General features: G+C 40.2%; 1 protein-coding gene across 10 annotated transcripts in view; it reads left to right on the forward strand.

The window, feature by feature from the left end:
- The window catches only part of LOC147014431 (forkhead box protein P2-like), a 715,070-nt gene that overhangs the window by 258,876 nt on the left and 438,694 nt on the right, over nucleotides 1–17,500 (forward strand). For 7 of the 10 annotated variants that reach the window (XM_085852371.1, XM_085852374.1, XM_085852372.1 and 4 more), the window contains one exon: nucleotides 2,791–2,951. In XM_085852371.1, the coding sequence (XP_085708497.1) occupies nucleotides 2,791–2,951 (161 nt within the window). Of the gene's footprint in view, nucleotides 1–2,790; nucleotides 3,087–17,500 lie in introns of those variants that run through there. The other 3 variants (XM_085852376.1, XM_085852377.1, XM_085852378.1) reach the window with 2 other exon arrangements.

Raw genomic sequence — 17,500 nt, forward strand, 5'->3', positions numbered from 1 at the left:
CAAATACGAGCCTCTCCGTATATGAGCTTGCACATATACGAGCTTCCCCATGTACGAGCTGGCACATGTACGAGCTTCTCCGTATACAAGCTTGCACATGTACGAGCTTCTGCATATACGAGCTTGCACATATACGAGCTTCTCTGTATGGAAGCTTGCACATATACGAGCTTCTCCATATACGAGCTTGCACATATACGAGCTTCTCTGTATGGAAGATTGCACATATACGAGCTTCTCCGTGGATGAGCTTCCACATATATGAGCATCTCCGTATATGAGCTTGCACATATACGAGCTTCTCCATATGTGAGCTTGCACATATACGAGCTTCTCTGTATATGAGCTTGCACATATACGAGCTTCTCCATATATGAGCTTGCACATATACGAGCTTCTCTGTATATGAGCTTGCACATCTATGAGCTTCTCCGTATATGAGCTTGCACATATACGAAGTTCTCCGTATATTAGCTTGCGCATATACGAGCTTCTCTGTATATGAGCGTGCACAAATCTAAGCTTCTCTGCATATGAGCTTGCAATTGTATGAACTTCTCCATGTATGAGCTTGCACAAATATGAGTTTCTCTACATATGAGCTTGCACATGTACAAGCTTCTCCGTATATGAGCTTGTACATGTACGAACTTCTCCGTATACGAGCTTGCACATGTACGAGCTTCTCTGCATATGAGCTTCTCCATATACGAGCTTCTCTGTACACGAGCTTGCACATATACAAGCTTCTCTGTATGGAAGATTGCACATATACGAGCTTCTCCATATACGAGCTTCTCCATATACGAGCTTGCACATGTATGAGCTTCTCCGTATACGAGCTTGCACATGTACGAGCTTCTCTGCATATGAGCTTCTCTGTGCACGAGCTTGCACATATACGAGCTTCTCTGAAAGTAACTTGCACATATACGAGCTTCTCCATATACGAGCTTGCACATGTACGAGCTTCTCCGTATATGAGCTTGCACATATACGAGCTTCTCCATATACGAGCTTCTCCGCATACGAGCTTGCACATATACGAGCTACTCCGTATATGAGCTTGCACAAATACGAGCCTCTCCGTATATGAGCTTGCACATATACGAGCTTCCCCATGTACGAGCTGGCACATGTACGAGCTTCTCCGTATACAAGCTTGCACATGTACGAGCTTCTGCATATACGAGCTTGCACAAATACGAGCTTCTCTGTATGGAAGCTTGCACATATACGAGCTTCTCCATATACGAGCTTGCACATATACAAGCTTCTCTGTATGGAAGATTGCACATATACGAGCTTCTCCATGGATGAGCTTCCACATATATGAGCATCTCCGTATATGAGCTTGCACATATACGAGCTTCTCCATATGTGAGCTTGAACATATATGAGCTTCTCTGTATATGAGCTTGCACATATACGAGCTTCTCCATATATGAGCTTGCACATATATGAGATTCTCTGTATATGAGCTTGCACATCTATGAGCTTCTCCGTATATGAGCTTGCACATATACGAAGTTCTCCGTATATTAGCTTGCGCATATACGAGCTTCTCTGTATATGAGCGTGCACAAATCTAAGCTTCTCTGCATATGAGGTTGCAATTGTATGAACTTCTCCATGTATGAGCTTGCACAAATATGAGTTTCTCTACATATGAGCTTGCACATGTACGAGCTTCTCCGTATACGAGCTTGCACATGTACGAGCTTCTCCGTATACGAGCTTGCACATGTACGAGCTTCTCTGCATATGAGCTTGCACATATACAAGCTTCTCTGCATGGAAGCTTGCACATATATGAGCTTCTCCGTTTATTATGATCTTGCACATACATGAGCTTCTCCGTATATGAGCTTCTCTGTATTTATGCATGCACATATATGAGCTTCTCCATATATCAGCTTGCACATATGTGAGCCTGTACCTGTATGACCTTGTATATGTATGAACTTGTATACTGTATGGATAAACTTGTACTTGTATCGCCTGCATGGTGAATATTATACAAGACGTTACTGAACTCCAACATGTTGTAAGAATACATACTGTGTCTGCTTATTGTACCTGGGTTCAGAGCTTGCCATCATGAGTCATTGGTTCATATTGGAATGCGAAACAACAAAAATTAGTTTTGAAATGACCCCTTTTATTACGATGAAAAATGAGAGCATCCTCCAAACTGTTGTTCGGTTTGTGCTTCAAATGCTTTTGGTTCGAAATACACTCTACTACTACTTCTGTAAAAGCCCTAATTATTCCCACCTCCTTGTGGGGTTATCCAGGTGGCGTATTTGGCCCAATTCTATCACAACACTGGCAGGAATTTGTTCAGGGTATCAGCGCCAACTCACCTACTCTGCAGAAAAGACATGTGGGATATTTAATGTCCACCAATAACTAGTGCTGGCAATCGAGTCCTCTGGCAAAAACATCCTTCCAATGGCTACCACACAAGTTGAGGCCTCCCCCTGCATTCAAAATTCCAAGATGCCAGTTTATAGCAAGGCTGAGATTCAAACCCAGGGTTGGAGTTGAATGAGCATACTTCTGAGATGCCCTGCCAGTCGTAGTTGCAAATTCAGTAAAGGTGTATTTTTGCTTTGTGGATTCTCTCTAAGCATCTGATCCAATCTGTTCCACCTGAAATTCAAGGTGAATGTGCTGGTTGGCTAAAAGAGAGAATTGCCTCTTTTTCTTTTTTTTCTTCTTCTCAATTTGCTTCATTTAATCTTCTTTATCCTCTCATTCTTTGTTTCTATTCATCACTTTTATCAGGCACAATGCAGGATGGTGTCCTGGAAGTCCCAAGCAACACCGTTCTGGGCCTGAATGGCACTAGTAACCAAGCAGAAGCTGGACGGGATGGCCGTGTAAATGGCGATGCAACACCGATGGAGCTCAGTGCATCAGATCTTCTGCATTTGCAACAGCAACAAGTTAGTGTGGGCTACCGGAATACTTAAGGTGCTTATCCTTCTGTGTTTCAGCTAACTTGATCACATGGACTTATTTCCTTACTTCACCAAAATCACATGTACTTACATCACCAAAATCAGCGAACTTGATCACAGGTACTTATTTCGTTTGTTCTTTCAATACTTTTTGCAACTGCTATTCCTATACTGACATGCAGTGTCGTTGTGGTGAGTGACAGTGTCATGCTTCGTGATCCTAAAATCATAAGTTTGAATGTTCAACATTTGGACTGTCAAGATGTAATAACCACTGAGTTTGAGTCAACAACAATCAATTTATCTTCTCAAGGCTGAATACAGATCATTATACAACTCTCGACTGGACTTCACCTGCATTTTTTTTTTTACAAGGAAATGATGCGCAAGAGGAGGCCATTTGGCCCATCATGCTTGCTTGCGCCACATCAGTACCAGATTTAATAAATCCGTCAATACCCCTTCCCTTCATGTGCTGCCTTTTTTGCTGCTGGTTACATCATTGGTTAGGGGCACGGACATGCCACTGACGCGGTGCCCCTATTACCAGTACACTGGTACTAATTTCACTTACCTTGGAAGGATGACACGCTGAGTCAACCCCCTGGTGTTAATTCAGCATCCAATGGGGCTTGAACTCAGGACGCTAGGATCCCAAGCCACCACCCTAACCACTAACCCAACACTAGGCTTTAATTCTCCTCTTGACATTCACAAGTATTCCAATTTTTTTTAACTAGAAGGGCACTCGGTAGAGCGCATACCTCCACCACGTAATGCCTGATCCACGAGAACATATCTGGCACAATACATTTTTGAAATACCATCCTATACAGTACTCTATCGTTTTTGGCCCTATCTCTCAATGATGAAGAATCATGTTAAAAATTTAATGAATCCTGTATCCAGATCCGGATCCAGATCTTCACCAAAATCGAATCAATTCGTCCTTGTTACACACCCAACCCGTGCACAAAATTAAATCCGGATCCGTCAACAACTTTTTGAGATATCCTGCACACAAACAAAAAGACAAACAAACAGACAGACAGATAGACAAACAGATAGAAAGGGGTGAAAACATAACCTCCTTCACCTTCGGTGGTGGAGGTAACAATGCATTGAGGTTGCAGCTTTGCTGTTTGAGTAAAGCACTCAGTCATTGCACACTCCATGAGTGCACACTCCAAGCTAGCTTGTGAACTTTAAAGACCATTCACCATGACCTTATGTAAAGAAACTGAGAGCTGCTCCATTCGATATGCTCTATACGGTTTGTGTCATGCTTTTTGGTTTTCGAGGGTCATGTGGAAGAGTTACCATTTGATGGATTTCCATTATAAATTGAGTCGTGCAAATTGACTTCCTGTTTGCACCCGTTGTTTTTGGCATTCGGTCCCTTCTACACCTCCAGCACATTGCAATCGATGCAATTTTATTGGGCTAATGTAAGTTATTCCGCAAATCCTTTTGTGTCCATGTTTCCAGTGTGACAACCTGTTGAAGTTTTTTCTGCTTTTTTTATTCGTTCTCCACTGTAATTTCAATTAAATGTGTATTTCCTAAATGCAACATTGCAATTTATATGCAATAAAGGTTGGTGGAGTGGGGAAGGGGTGTGGGTGGAGTGTGGAAGGGGTGTGGGTAGAGTGGGGAGGTGGATGGGAGGGAAGTTGAGGGGTGTGTGCGTGGAGTGGGGAGGGGGGGGGGAAGAAGTTTGGGGGGGGGGTGGGGGAAGAAGTTTGGGGTGGGGGAGGGCTTGGTTGTCTTCTTTCTTTTTTTAAATCCAAAAAGTAAATATTGAAGCAATAGATGATGCTTTCAGATTTTTGTTTTATTATCAATTACTTCTTTCAAAACTTGATTTATTAAAAGATTGCTAAAATAAATTAAAAGTCATATAATGAAAAATCTCCCCTTTTAATTTGAAATGGCCTTGGCATCCGTTCACCTAGAGATTGTTCCATGAAAACTTTTCCTGGTGTCATGTGGATTGAGAGCTGTGTTGGGATTCACTTTTTGATTGCTTCAGGGGTATTTTTTGGGGTGGATGCGACCGGGTCAGGGATTGGCTCATCCTGTTTGGCTTTTGCCGCTTTGCCACTGTTGACTTTCACCCTGCCTGCGGGAAGATCCAAATCTGATCTGTAGGAGGGCCTGGCTGCCAGGAAATGTTCCTGTGAGTAAACATGCCAACAGCTGAAAAGAATACCGCAAGCATATGGATGGCTTTCGCTCAGATGTCACTGCTAGTTGCTATTACTGAATTTCATTTTATTACATTTTAGTTTGCCCTCAAGGCTTTCTTGAAATTTGGCTGCTGCCGATGCTTTTTAGGAATCTTGGCAGCGTGACCACTCCGTTGAGCAAAAATTCTCGGTCCCATAAATTGCCACTTTATGGTGGCTTGGAAGCTTGGCACCAACCCACAGCACCATATGGTTACTGTTGCTCGATGCAAGGTGTTCCTGAGCAGAGAAATGGATGCAGCTGCTAAACTTGCGCTGCATCTCGTGTTCCGAGCAGTGCTCGAACAGAACAGGAAACTATCAGAATTTTCTTGACCTCGAGGCTGTCTGACGAAGCAATGAAATCTCCAATGATACAACATGTCAGACAAATTCTGCTTCCACAAACCTTTGGATTGCAGGTTTGCCTGGCCGATGTGTTGCCTCATCAACCTCAATTTGCATTACAGCAGTCACAATGCACGATTATTTGACCGAAAGATGCAATTGGCTGAATCGCTTTATTAGTAAACGTTATATTCTTTGCTTTAATGGCTGCAGCCCATTCTCTATTATTGTTTGTTTATACATTTCCAAGTTTCACAGCATCTTGTGAGACTTTCTAAACATCCTGCCATCTCTGTGTTTAAATTTATATTTTCTTCCTTTTCTCACCAAAATATGCCTGGTGTTGACTTAATAGTTAGGGTGGTGGGCTTGGGATCCTAGGATCCTCAGTTCAAATTCTGCTCGGCCGTTGGGGTCGATTCTGCCTGTCAACCTTCTGAGGTTGACAAAAATGAGTGCCAGCTTGCTGGTATCCTGTGTTGGAATGGTGACCTGTCCAGGATTGTGCCCATTAGCCAAGGAGACTGCTTAGGTAGCATCAATGCTCTGCACAGTGTATGATCCCAATGGATTGATGTATGGATGGATCTCACCAAAATGATTTTATTTATTTTGTTTCATTCGGGATTATTGGATATATCCCTAAAACTTTCTTTACGGACGTTTGTATCAACCTTGTGCCGTCCACAAACAACTTCGTAATGCATGTGGATCTGCAGTCTTTGTTCTCAGATCCGACTCAAGGACGAGTGGCCTTTGAACTGGGAAATAAATCTGTATTTATGAAAACAACTACTAAAAGTAATCCTGGTGGAATGACAGGCAGGGAATGTAATGATATAAAGAAGTCCTTCAATGGGGATTGGGTCTGTATTGAGCTGAGGTGGAAGTTCTTGGGAGGAGAGAGTTTGTGCACCTCTTCACTCACAACTGAATGAGATTTTGATGCATGATGAGGTATGTGTGTCAAGGTCACTCGCATTAAAATTACAGTGCACTTTAAAATGAGCTTCACTTTACAGGAGTAAACCTTTTGCATCAATGAAAAAAAACAAAAATTCCTCCATTGATAGTCCCAGCCTGGTGCTGCATCTGACACTGCCAAGAAATCCAAGCTATTGAGATTTCAACAGCTGCACATCAAATGTGTCGTCTGACTTTACGGAAATCAACTCAGCCTGGATTACTGCTGCAGCTTTGGACACCAGAATCCAATCAATACTCAGTTTCCAGATTTTACAGCTTTCAATTTATGTTACACTTAAAACTACGACTTTCTATTATAAAAATAATAGTTTTGACATTGTCAAGACCTCTTTTGATTGCAATTATCAGACATATCCACTTTCACCAACTCTAATGTTGCTGCAGTACACTGTTGACTTGGCAGAACAGTGTTTACCCACTGCATACTCGACTGCTTAACAGCATATTGTCCACTTATAGCATACACCATTGCTTGGCAAGTGAATGTGCATAATTGTATGATTATGGTGACATTACTGAAGTGACATTGGTCAGATCAGCAGGTTTCAATTCGTCTTCATTCATTCTTTCAGATAATATGGACAATGATGCTGTTGGTTGATCCTGTGCTTAATTGATTAGGTTTCCAATGATATTTTAAGTCATTATCTTGCCAAAACGAAGTTTTTGCAAGATATGTTAGTCAGCTTGTATGTTTTTTTTGTTTGTTTGTTTTGTTTGTCTGTAATCACGTATAAAAAATTCTACAGAGCACAGTTATCATTGGAAATTTTTGTAACTTCGCATATCAGAGGCCGATAGAGGTCCCTTTCAGCGCATAAAATTTTGAAGGTCAAGGTCAAAGTCACTTTGTCGCAAATCATGGGAGTCGAGGAAACCCTTATTTTTTGAGTAATTTTGATCGGATCGTCTTCAAACTTCATGGGAATATAGTTCATGGTCTGGCGCTCAGCTGATTAATTTTTGGTGGCAATTGGCCTTGACCTTCATGGTTAACGCCAAAGGTCAAACATATTTGACCCCAAGGTCAAATTTTCAAGTTTTAGGAACCATATCGTGTAGTACCTCAAGGCCCGGTCACACCTTGGCGTTTTAGCCAGCGATGGCAACGTATTAAAATGTATGTAAAACGCTGGCTGACGTTGAACTTTTGATGTTTTTTTTTTAAGATTCGGACGTATTCATAACGAGTTGGTCGTATGCATAACATATTAGTAATGGACACAGAACGTTTCGTTGTGTTATAGATAACTTATACCAACGAATGCTGAACCTGCTGTCGGCCTACACAACCGATGCCCAACGATAGTCTAACTTCGGCATAGCGCGTTGCACGCATCGCCGACGATGTTGTGACGTAGCCTATTAAAAGGCTGACGCACAACGATTCGAATCATAACTGCCGTAGAAATGGAAGTGTCAACATCGCGGTCACACCTTGGCGATCTTGCCAGCGTATGCCGACCTAAGAAAAATGTGTCTAAAACGTTGGGGGCACGTCAAATACGGTATGAGTAAGTTTGGTATACGTGAGTACAACGCTAAAGTACGCTATCATACGTCGTAGTAAGTAGAGTACGTCAAGAAATTTTAAACATGTTCAAAATTTTACGACGTACTCGGCGTATGACGCACGTTCCGCATGCGATGGGGAAATGTTTTACACACGATATGTGGATGCTTACACACGTCCAAAAACGCTACTTATAAGCTACTCATAAGTCGAAACACGTCGCGCTAATGTCTTTTTTATGCGAAACTTATTTCTAACTTATGTTTGACGTGCTTTGAACCAATTCCTTACGTAGTCCCAACACACATCGACGTATGTAGACGTATTCCAATGACGTCTTCCGGTCGACAAAAAAAAAATAAATGAACGTGTTTCTAGGTTACAACTGCCATATAAAGACGTGTTCCCAGCGGTTTTGGGAATTGGTATATAAAAATGCTGCTCATAAAAGGGAACCCAACAGTGTTTTCGAGTCCTTTTTGAGTCGATGTCCATGTCAGCAGTATCAGTATCAGTATCAGTATTAGTATTAGTATAAGTAGTAGTTTGTTCATGTTGGCAGTAGTAGGTGAGTGTGAGGGGGAGGGTGTGGGTTATGATGGATCCTCCTTGCGTCCGCGCGTCCACGGGTAGGTTCATAGGCTGCCACTCAACGATTTAAATGGCTGCATCTCCACTATTGAAAGTAGACGCTGGCGCTTGGAAATTTCAATCGTTTCTATTGAACGTGTTAAATCGCTCAAACCCCACTATTGAAAGTAGACGCTTGCGCTCAACAATTGGATTTTTTTACACTCAACGACTTTTAAATGGTACCACTCAACTATTTTCATTGTTTACAATGAACGATTTAAATTGCTGTCACTCGCCTTTGTTTTTTGACGCTGAGGTTTTGAAATTTGAAGCGTTTCTTCTGAACGTGTTAAAACGCTCAAACTCAACTATTTTAAATAGACGCTGCCGATGGACAATTGGAATCATAGCCAAGCTAGACATCGAAGTGTGAACATCCTCGTCATGCCGAAGAAAAGTTTGAAGAATGCTGCAAATAAGTGTCCTGGCCGTGGCCGTGGACGCTGACGCAAGGACGATCCATTATACCGACGTCTTTCAGCCTATGAGTAACTTAAAAGTAACGTCTGTCGATGTGTGGCAACGATCGCGTAACGTGCCAACAACACGTTAATCATAGGTTAGAAATAAGTTTCGGGTACGCTAAACATTACCTCGGCGTGTCTCAACTTATGATTAACTTACAAGTAGCATGTGTTGACGTCTGTCAACGATTGCAGACCGTGCATACAACTTGTGGCCAGCGTAGCGGAACGTGTGAGTCATACGCCGGCATACGTCGTGAAATTTCAAGCATGAAAAAATTTGAGGACAACCGAAAAGTACAACGTTTAAAGCCAGCGTACAACGACGTATGGCAGTGTTTTTCAGCGTGCTCTCAATGTTATCAAAACTTACCCATAACGTATTCAACGTGTGCCAGCGTTTTAGAAAAAAAATTCAAAAATAGGCATACGTTGGCTAAAACGTCAAGGTGTGACCGGGCCTTCAAATTGAACACCTCGATGAGTGCTTTCTAGATATGTCAAGCTTGAGACATTATGACGTCATTTGGTGACGTTATGAGGCAAAAGCATATTTTTCATGGTTACTCTGTTGAACGATTCTCATCGGAATCTCTCGTAGGCAGATATTCCTCAAGGAGTCGCTCCTGGTGGATAGCAGCTCTGTTCACCTCAGTGTGACCTTAAAGAAGTCACACGTGGTCACCTTTTGGCAAGATACGGGTCACCCTGCTGGTGACATTGGTTTATTTTGTGGTTAGTTAGTTTGCAAATACACATTATAGCAGAGAACACACGGAACATGCTAACTTATCATCTCCTGAAAATGTAACCACTCCAACGTGTATATGTATGTCTTATCATCTCCTGAAAATGTAACCCCTCCAACGTGTATATGTATGTATGTATGTATGTATATATGTATATGTATATATATATATATATATATATATATATATATATATATATATATATATATAAATACATACATACATATATATTATAAGATTGAGGTGGTTGGGATCATACATTTTAAAGAAGAAGAAGGTGCTTCCAACCAAAAGTAAACGAGATCTACTCCACTGATTTGAGCAATAAGCAACGGCAGACCTTGTCTCAGGTGACATTTCACCCACTTCTCAGTAGGCTTCCTCAGGCCAATGGACCCTGAGCTTCGGCACGTGTCCAGTTTTTATTTCCAATACAACCGCTCCTTTCCGGTCACATGATTCTGCTCCAGGTCAAATTGAAGTGCTTTTTAATTTTGCAAACCTCAAGACATATATCTGGTACAGCTGTGGATTCACCAGTCTCTGCTGTGGTGAATAAATTGGTGATGGAGGAACTCAAACAAAAGATATTTGAGTCTCATGCAAATTGGCTCCCACGATAATGGAATAGGTACGAGGATGACACTTTCGCCATCTTGCAAACAAACAGGGTAGACCACCTTTTGGGACAGCTTGGCCGGGTATTCCCCAAGATTAACTTCACAATTTATATTGAAAAAGAAAGCAAATTGGCTTTTTTGGATCTGGAGATTCACCATAAGCCTGATAGCTACCTAAAGACTTTGGTTTCCAGGAAACCAACCCACACCAGCAGTTTATTGGATTTTAACTCCTGCAACCCAATCTCTCACAAATGCAGTGGAGCATGGGCATGGGTGGTGTCATTTTCCAAAGCCGATGCAATTAAAGAAATCAGATTAGTTAGAGAAGTCCAGCTCAAAATGGTTACAGAAAAGGGATACTCCTCACGTTGGACGAACCAAAACAGACAGAACGGAAGGAGCCAGACACACTTGGGCACTGTGTACTGTCATACTACCTGGGCCGTTCCGAAAGGATTGGCAGGATAGTACGTAGTGCACGGATTGGAGTACCTACAAGCTTCTGTGCACCTTCCATAATGCCATTTCAAAACTAAATAACACAATACCAACTTGTGATAAATCTCGAGTAGTTTACCATTTGTTACGCAGAGACTGTGACCAATTCGACATTGGTGAAACTTGAAGAAATTTAAAACAAAGGCTAAATGAACATGATTGAGCAATCAGGCTTGGAAAGGTGACACAGTCAGCCGTAGTACGTCATTGCTTTCAATCAGGCCACAAATTTGACTTTGATGGGACAATTGTCTTCGACATGATGTCCAACAAACGACACAGGTTGATACTGGAATCATGGCATGTGAAGAGTCGAGAGGGTGGTCTAACTGGGGAGACGGTGGACATACCCACAAAATACACACCTCTGATGCAAATGGCAAAAACTGGATGTTGAAAACAGCTGGATAAGATGAGCAACAAACAACACTCAATCCCAAACACCACAATCATACGCTTGTGTACAACACCCAGCGAGAACCCCAACAATCACACAACCTACACCTCATCACATTCAACTGAGACACGAAACATGTCCAACCAATGTTCATTCCCCGGAAACACAAAAACAACAATCACATGCACATGCTCACCCACACACATACAACATCAGATCACGTGTAAGTAACAACGTAAAAAAAGAACAGAGCAGCCCATAAATGATGTGATTTGATGTTCATTTGCTTGAAGTTTGCAAAATTAAAAAAGCACCCCTACATTTGACCTCGAGCACCAGCGCTTGACCAGAAATGAGCAGTCGTATCGGAAATAAAAACCGGATATGTGCTGAGGCTCGGGGTCTATTGGCCTGAGGAAGTCTGCTGTGAAGCGGGTGAAACATTGACTGAGACCGGGTTTGCTCTTTCTTATTGCTCAAATTAGTGGAGATCTAGTTTACTTTTGGTTGGAAGCACATTTCTTCTTTAAAAAAAAAAAATAAATAAATAAATAAATATATAAATATATATATATATATATATATATATATATATATATATATATATATATATATATATATATATATATATATATATATATATATATATTATATACAGCGTTCAGACACATACGTACATATCTATGGAATGTAATCCCTCATTGTTATAGCCACCTGCATTATCTGGCCAGCTCTTATTACACAGAACATTCTGAGAAATCATTTGCTTTTTCTTCATTGGCTTGAAGAAAAAGAAAAACTCATTTGCAGATACATGATGTAAAATTTATATCTACATCATACGTGTTGCAAAGCCAATCAAGGATTCTGAAAGGCAAGCCTCAGCCACAAAATACTGGACAATTCACTTTTTTCTTTTTTCCTGTTTAATGGTGTAGTTCATTCACTTAATAATGCATCCTGAAACTAGAGGGGGAGCACTCGGCAGAGTGCAAAACCTCCGCCACCAATACTGCTGGTTCACTTAAGTGAACCTGATATCCTATTCATTGTAGGTCAAAACGGATCAGACTCTACTGAACCACGATTGAATAAACTAAAGTAGATCGACGCGCATGTAGAAATGCCAAAAAAATAAAATCGAAATTTTTTTGAAAAAAAAGTTGCAAAATTTCTGGGTTTTTTTTCTCTAACAATTTTTTTTGGGGGGTTGGAGAAGGTAGCGACGCAAACCAGAAGTTTCTACGATGATTCTGTACCAAACCATCAAAAATCGAATGTTTTGGATGTTTAACCTCACTGTGACCTTGACCCTTGACCGATTTTGACCAAAATCTAATCAGCGCGAGCCATCACCCTCCTGAATCAGGTGCTGTAATTTGACATTGCTAGCTTCTTCCGTTCTCGAGTTATCGTGCCTACAAACAAACACACAAACACACAAACAAACAGAAACAGAAGGCATCAATATACTTACGAAATCTTTAGATTTCGTAACTAACAAACAGACACACAGGGTGAAAAGAGTAATCTCCGTCCATCTTCGATGGCGGAGGTTAAAAAATAATAACCATGGTCTTCAAGATGTTTTTTTTACATTAAAATTTTTTTGCATTTTAAAATTTCAGTTTATTTTTCTTCATATGCGATATCTAAACATATGTAAAGCTTCTGTATTTCATGTCTACAAGTTATCACTCTATGGATGTTCACTTTTTAACCTCCGCCATCGAAGATCGGAGGTTACTGTTTTCACCCCTTTCTGTTTGTTTGTTTGTTTGTTTGTTTGTGAACAGTATTACGGAAAAACTCCTCGACGGATTTCGACGAAACTTGGTGGGGGGATTCGGTATGGTCCATGGATCATGCCATTAGATTTTAGACTTGGTCCAAAATCCAATATGGCCGCTATGGTGGCCATTTTGAAAAAATATTTGAATTTTTTTTTTTTTGCATTTCTACATATTTTAAGTGATTTCCACCCCCCCAAAAAAATTGTTAGAGAAAAGAAAAATTTTTTGCAACTTTTTTTTCAACAAAATTTCGATTTTTTTTTTTTTGCATTTCTACATGTTATCAGTGATTTCCAACAAAAAACATGCCAAAATTATGATTGCGGCTGATTTTGGAACTTCAGGTGGATATACCGACGTAAAATCAATTTCTGTCTCAAGGAATCTAGTTATGACGAATGAATTGAGTACGTAAAAGTTAAAAGTAAAAGGGAAAGTTGCAAACTATAACTCTGTGAGCACTGTTGACATCAAATTGAATGAATAGGATATCAGGTTCACTTGAGTGACCCAGCAGTGTTGGCACGGGAGGTGTTGCACTCTACTGAGTGCTCCCCCTCTAGTTGAATCGTGAAACAGCAATGATCAATCATGACATATAATGCAAAGGCAATGAGTGATCAATGCCTTGTTGTTCTTTATATCACATAGTTTTGGGGATTTAGAAGGGATGCACAACACATTTTGTTATCCAAATTGCACTCTGGTATGAAATTATTTGTTCTGTGATCGTTTACATCTGTGTAAAACTTCTTTGCAACAGTTAATAGCAGAAAAGTCGCTTCATATTCATTCATGACTCACATGGTCAGACAGTTCGGGTTTTGCTTGTTTTCAGAATTTTGATTCCATATAAGAGCTAAACGACAATATGTGCTTGAAGGTCCTTGAGAAGATGATGATGACGATTTTGATGATTATCGTCAGTTGATGGTGATTCATGAATATAGAATGTGGTTCGCTGTGATGGTAATCGGGTTGTGTATTCATCTTGTGATGACATGAAAGAAGCAAACAATGCTAGCTAAACTTGCTGTATAACCTGCCATTGCCTCCAGTGGCCACAGCCTCGAAGTTTATGCATAGCTTTATTTTATCACCCAATCTTTTAATCAGCCCTTATGACGCATAATGAAGTGCAATTCAATTTAACCTTCCTCTTTAACAATGCTTTATTGTGGATTCTTTGAGCATGACCATGCACATAACTCTTTTGATTCACAAATATATTATGAACAGCAGACCCACCCACTGGTCCAGTCACTGGATGGTTAAAAATCGGACAATTAAAGAAATCTAGACTCATCAGTTGCCTCTGGATTATCAAAACCCGTTTTATTGTTTAATCTTCTCTTTTTTTTGAACACTTACTGAACTACGTGTAACAATGTTACATTGCCTTGATTCAAGAGGTATGTGATTATGGAATAAGATTACTTTGTGGCTTCAGATAAAGTGACATTTTCTTTCCAGGCATGTCTGAGAAAAAATATTTTTCTTTTGCTGTATATCACAAAGAAAATATTTTAAAAAAATAATCGCATTACTATATTCATAATTTTGCTAAACCAAAACGGCATTTATTGTTGACATCATTCTGTAAACTTTGTATGCAAGCTTTAGTAATTATACATTTGTGAAATTGTTCTTATTAAGACAGCATGTTGTGTTGGCATAACCTCTTAAAACAAAGTCATATGTATGGAAACCAGAGCCTTTCCTGGGCCCCATAAAAGCAGAACTGGTCCAGTCATGTCACACACAACTGGCCATTGTGCCTCTGCAAATGTAATCCAACTCAAGTGCACAGGTGATGAGCACATTTAAAATATACAGAGGACATTCAAATATTATGATGAACATTTATCCACAATAATACAAGATACATGAAAAAAAAAGTTCAATGAAGCATAAATATCGGTAAAATATATATTTTATGCATTGTCTTACGAACTATATCTTATAAATATTGAGAACCATGTTGTCTGTCTCTGTATTCAGCTATCTTCCATTTATAGTCTAGAAGCCAAAATCTGTAGCTTGCCTAGAAAATAGGTTTGCTGCTGATTTGATGTTAGAATGGTGCAACTGGTGTTTTTGAAGAGTCTAGGCATGACCAAGTCTAGTTCCACTTGTTGCCAAGTCTGCATCTGAATATTATGGCCGCCATGACAGTAATCAAAATGGCCGCCATCAGATTTAGTCTTTTTCTTACTGCAAATTGTACTAGCCAGAAATTTGTCATGATTGTGAAATACTATGTAATCTGACACGAGGAACACTATTTTGTGCTTTATTTTTGTACTGGATCACAACTTTTCACATAATTGACAACTTAAAGACGAAATTGAAAATGCACATACGAGCAACAAATGTGAAAAAGAAAATGTTTAGCACTATTGATGGAGATGGGTTTACAGTCAGTCAAAGGTTATTTCAACAGCTGTCAGATTCTTTCTAACACAAAATTACGTTGCTTTGCAGAAGAGAAAAGTGTTGTGAGAACACCCAAGTACAATTATATTACGGCGGCCGCTTCCCGCGCTGCATTGGAAAAGCTGTGCATGCAGCCAAAGCTCAACATTCACTTTTGAAATGATGTCCATTAAGTCTAAGATTAACTTTTTTTTTACGTCCATGAAATAATTTAAATTTATAGATTAACTTAAACTTGTCCAATCACTGGGGACAGGCACTTTTGCTTGTAACATACATATATATATATATATATATATATATATATATATATATATATATATATATATATATATATATATATATCTATATGTGTGTATATATATATCTATATGTGTGTATATATATATCTATATGTGTGTATATATATATCTATATGTGTGTATATATATATATATATATATATATATATATATATATATATATATATATATATATATATATACACACACGCAGACACACACACACACACACGACACACACACACACACACATATATATATATATATATATATGTATATATATATGTGTATATATATATATATATATATATATATATATATGTATATATATTAGCACACATTGTCACGCACACACATATTACACACGCGCGCACACACATTACCGCGCGACACACATGACACACACATGTTATGGTATGATTACACACATTACCACACACCACCACACACACGCGCACACACACACGCGCACACACACACACATTACGGCACACACACACACACACACACACACATCAATACCACACACACACACACACACACACGCGCCGATACGCTGCACACACACACACACACACACATCCGCTACAATTACACACACACACACACACACGCAGCCACGCACACGACACACACGCGCACACACACACACACAGCACACACGCACACACACACGTGACACACACGCGCACACACACACACACACACACACACACACACACACACACACACACACACACACACACACACACACAGGTATTACACACACACACACACACACACACACACACACACACACGCCACACCGCGCACACACACATTATTAGCGCGCACACACACACACACACACACACGCCACACACACACACACACACAATATCATTACCGCCACGCACACACACGACACACACGCATACGCACACACACACACACACACACACACGCACACGCCATTACGCACACACACGCACACACGCACACGCACACGCACACATACGACACACACACACACACACACACACACACACCAACGCACACATACGCACACACACATACATACACACACACACACACACACACACATTACGCCACAGCACACACACACACACACACACATGCACAATAACGCACACACACACACACACACACACACACACGCACACATTATTACACAATATTGTTACACGCACACGCACACACTATGTTACACACACACGCACACACACACACACAATATTACGCACACACATATACACGCATTATTACATTATTACACGCACACACACACACATACGCATTACCACATTATCATTACACACACACACACACACACACACACACACACGTGACACACACATACATACGCATATGCCACACACACATACGTGCATACATACGCACACACACGCGCATTACATACGCATACGTGCATTATTAATGCACACACACACACACACACACACACACACACACACACACACATACGCATACATACGCATACATGCATTACATACGCATATATGTATATATACGTATATAGCATATATATATACGTATATACAAATACAGGGTATATATACAAGA

The sequence above is a fragment of the Eptatretus burgeri genome, chromosome 13, assembly GCF_056783735.1.
Source record: "Eptatretus burgeri isolate ZD-2024b chromosome 13, Ebu_testis_v1, whole genome shotgun sequence".
NCBI lineage: Eukaryota > Metazoa > Chordata > Myxini > Myxiniformes > Myxinidae > Eptatretus > Eptatretus burgeri.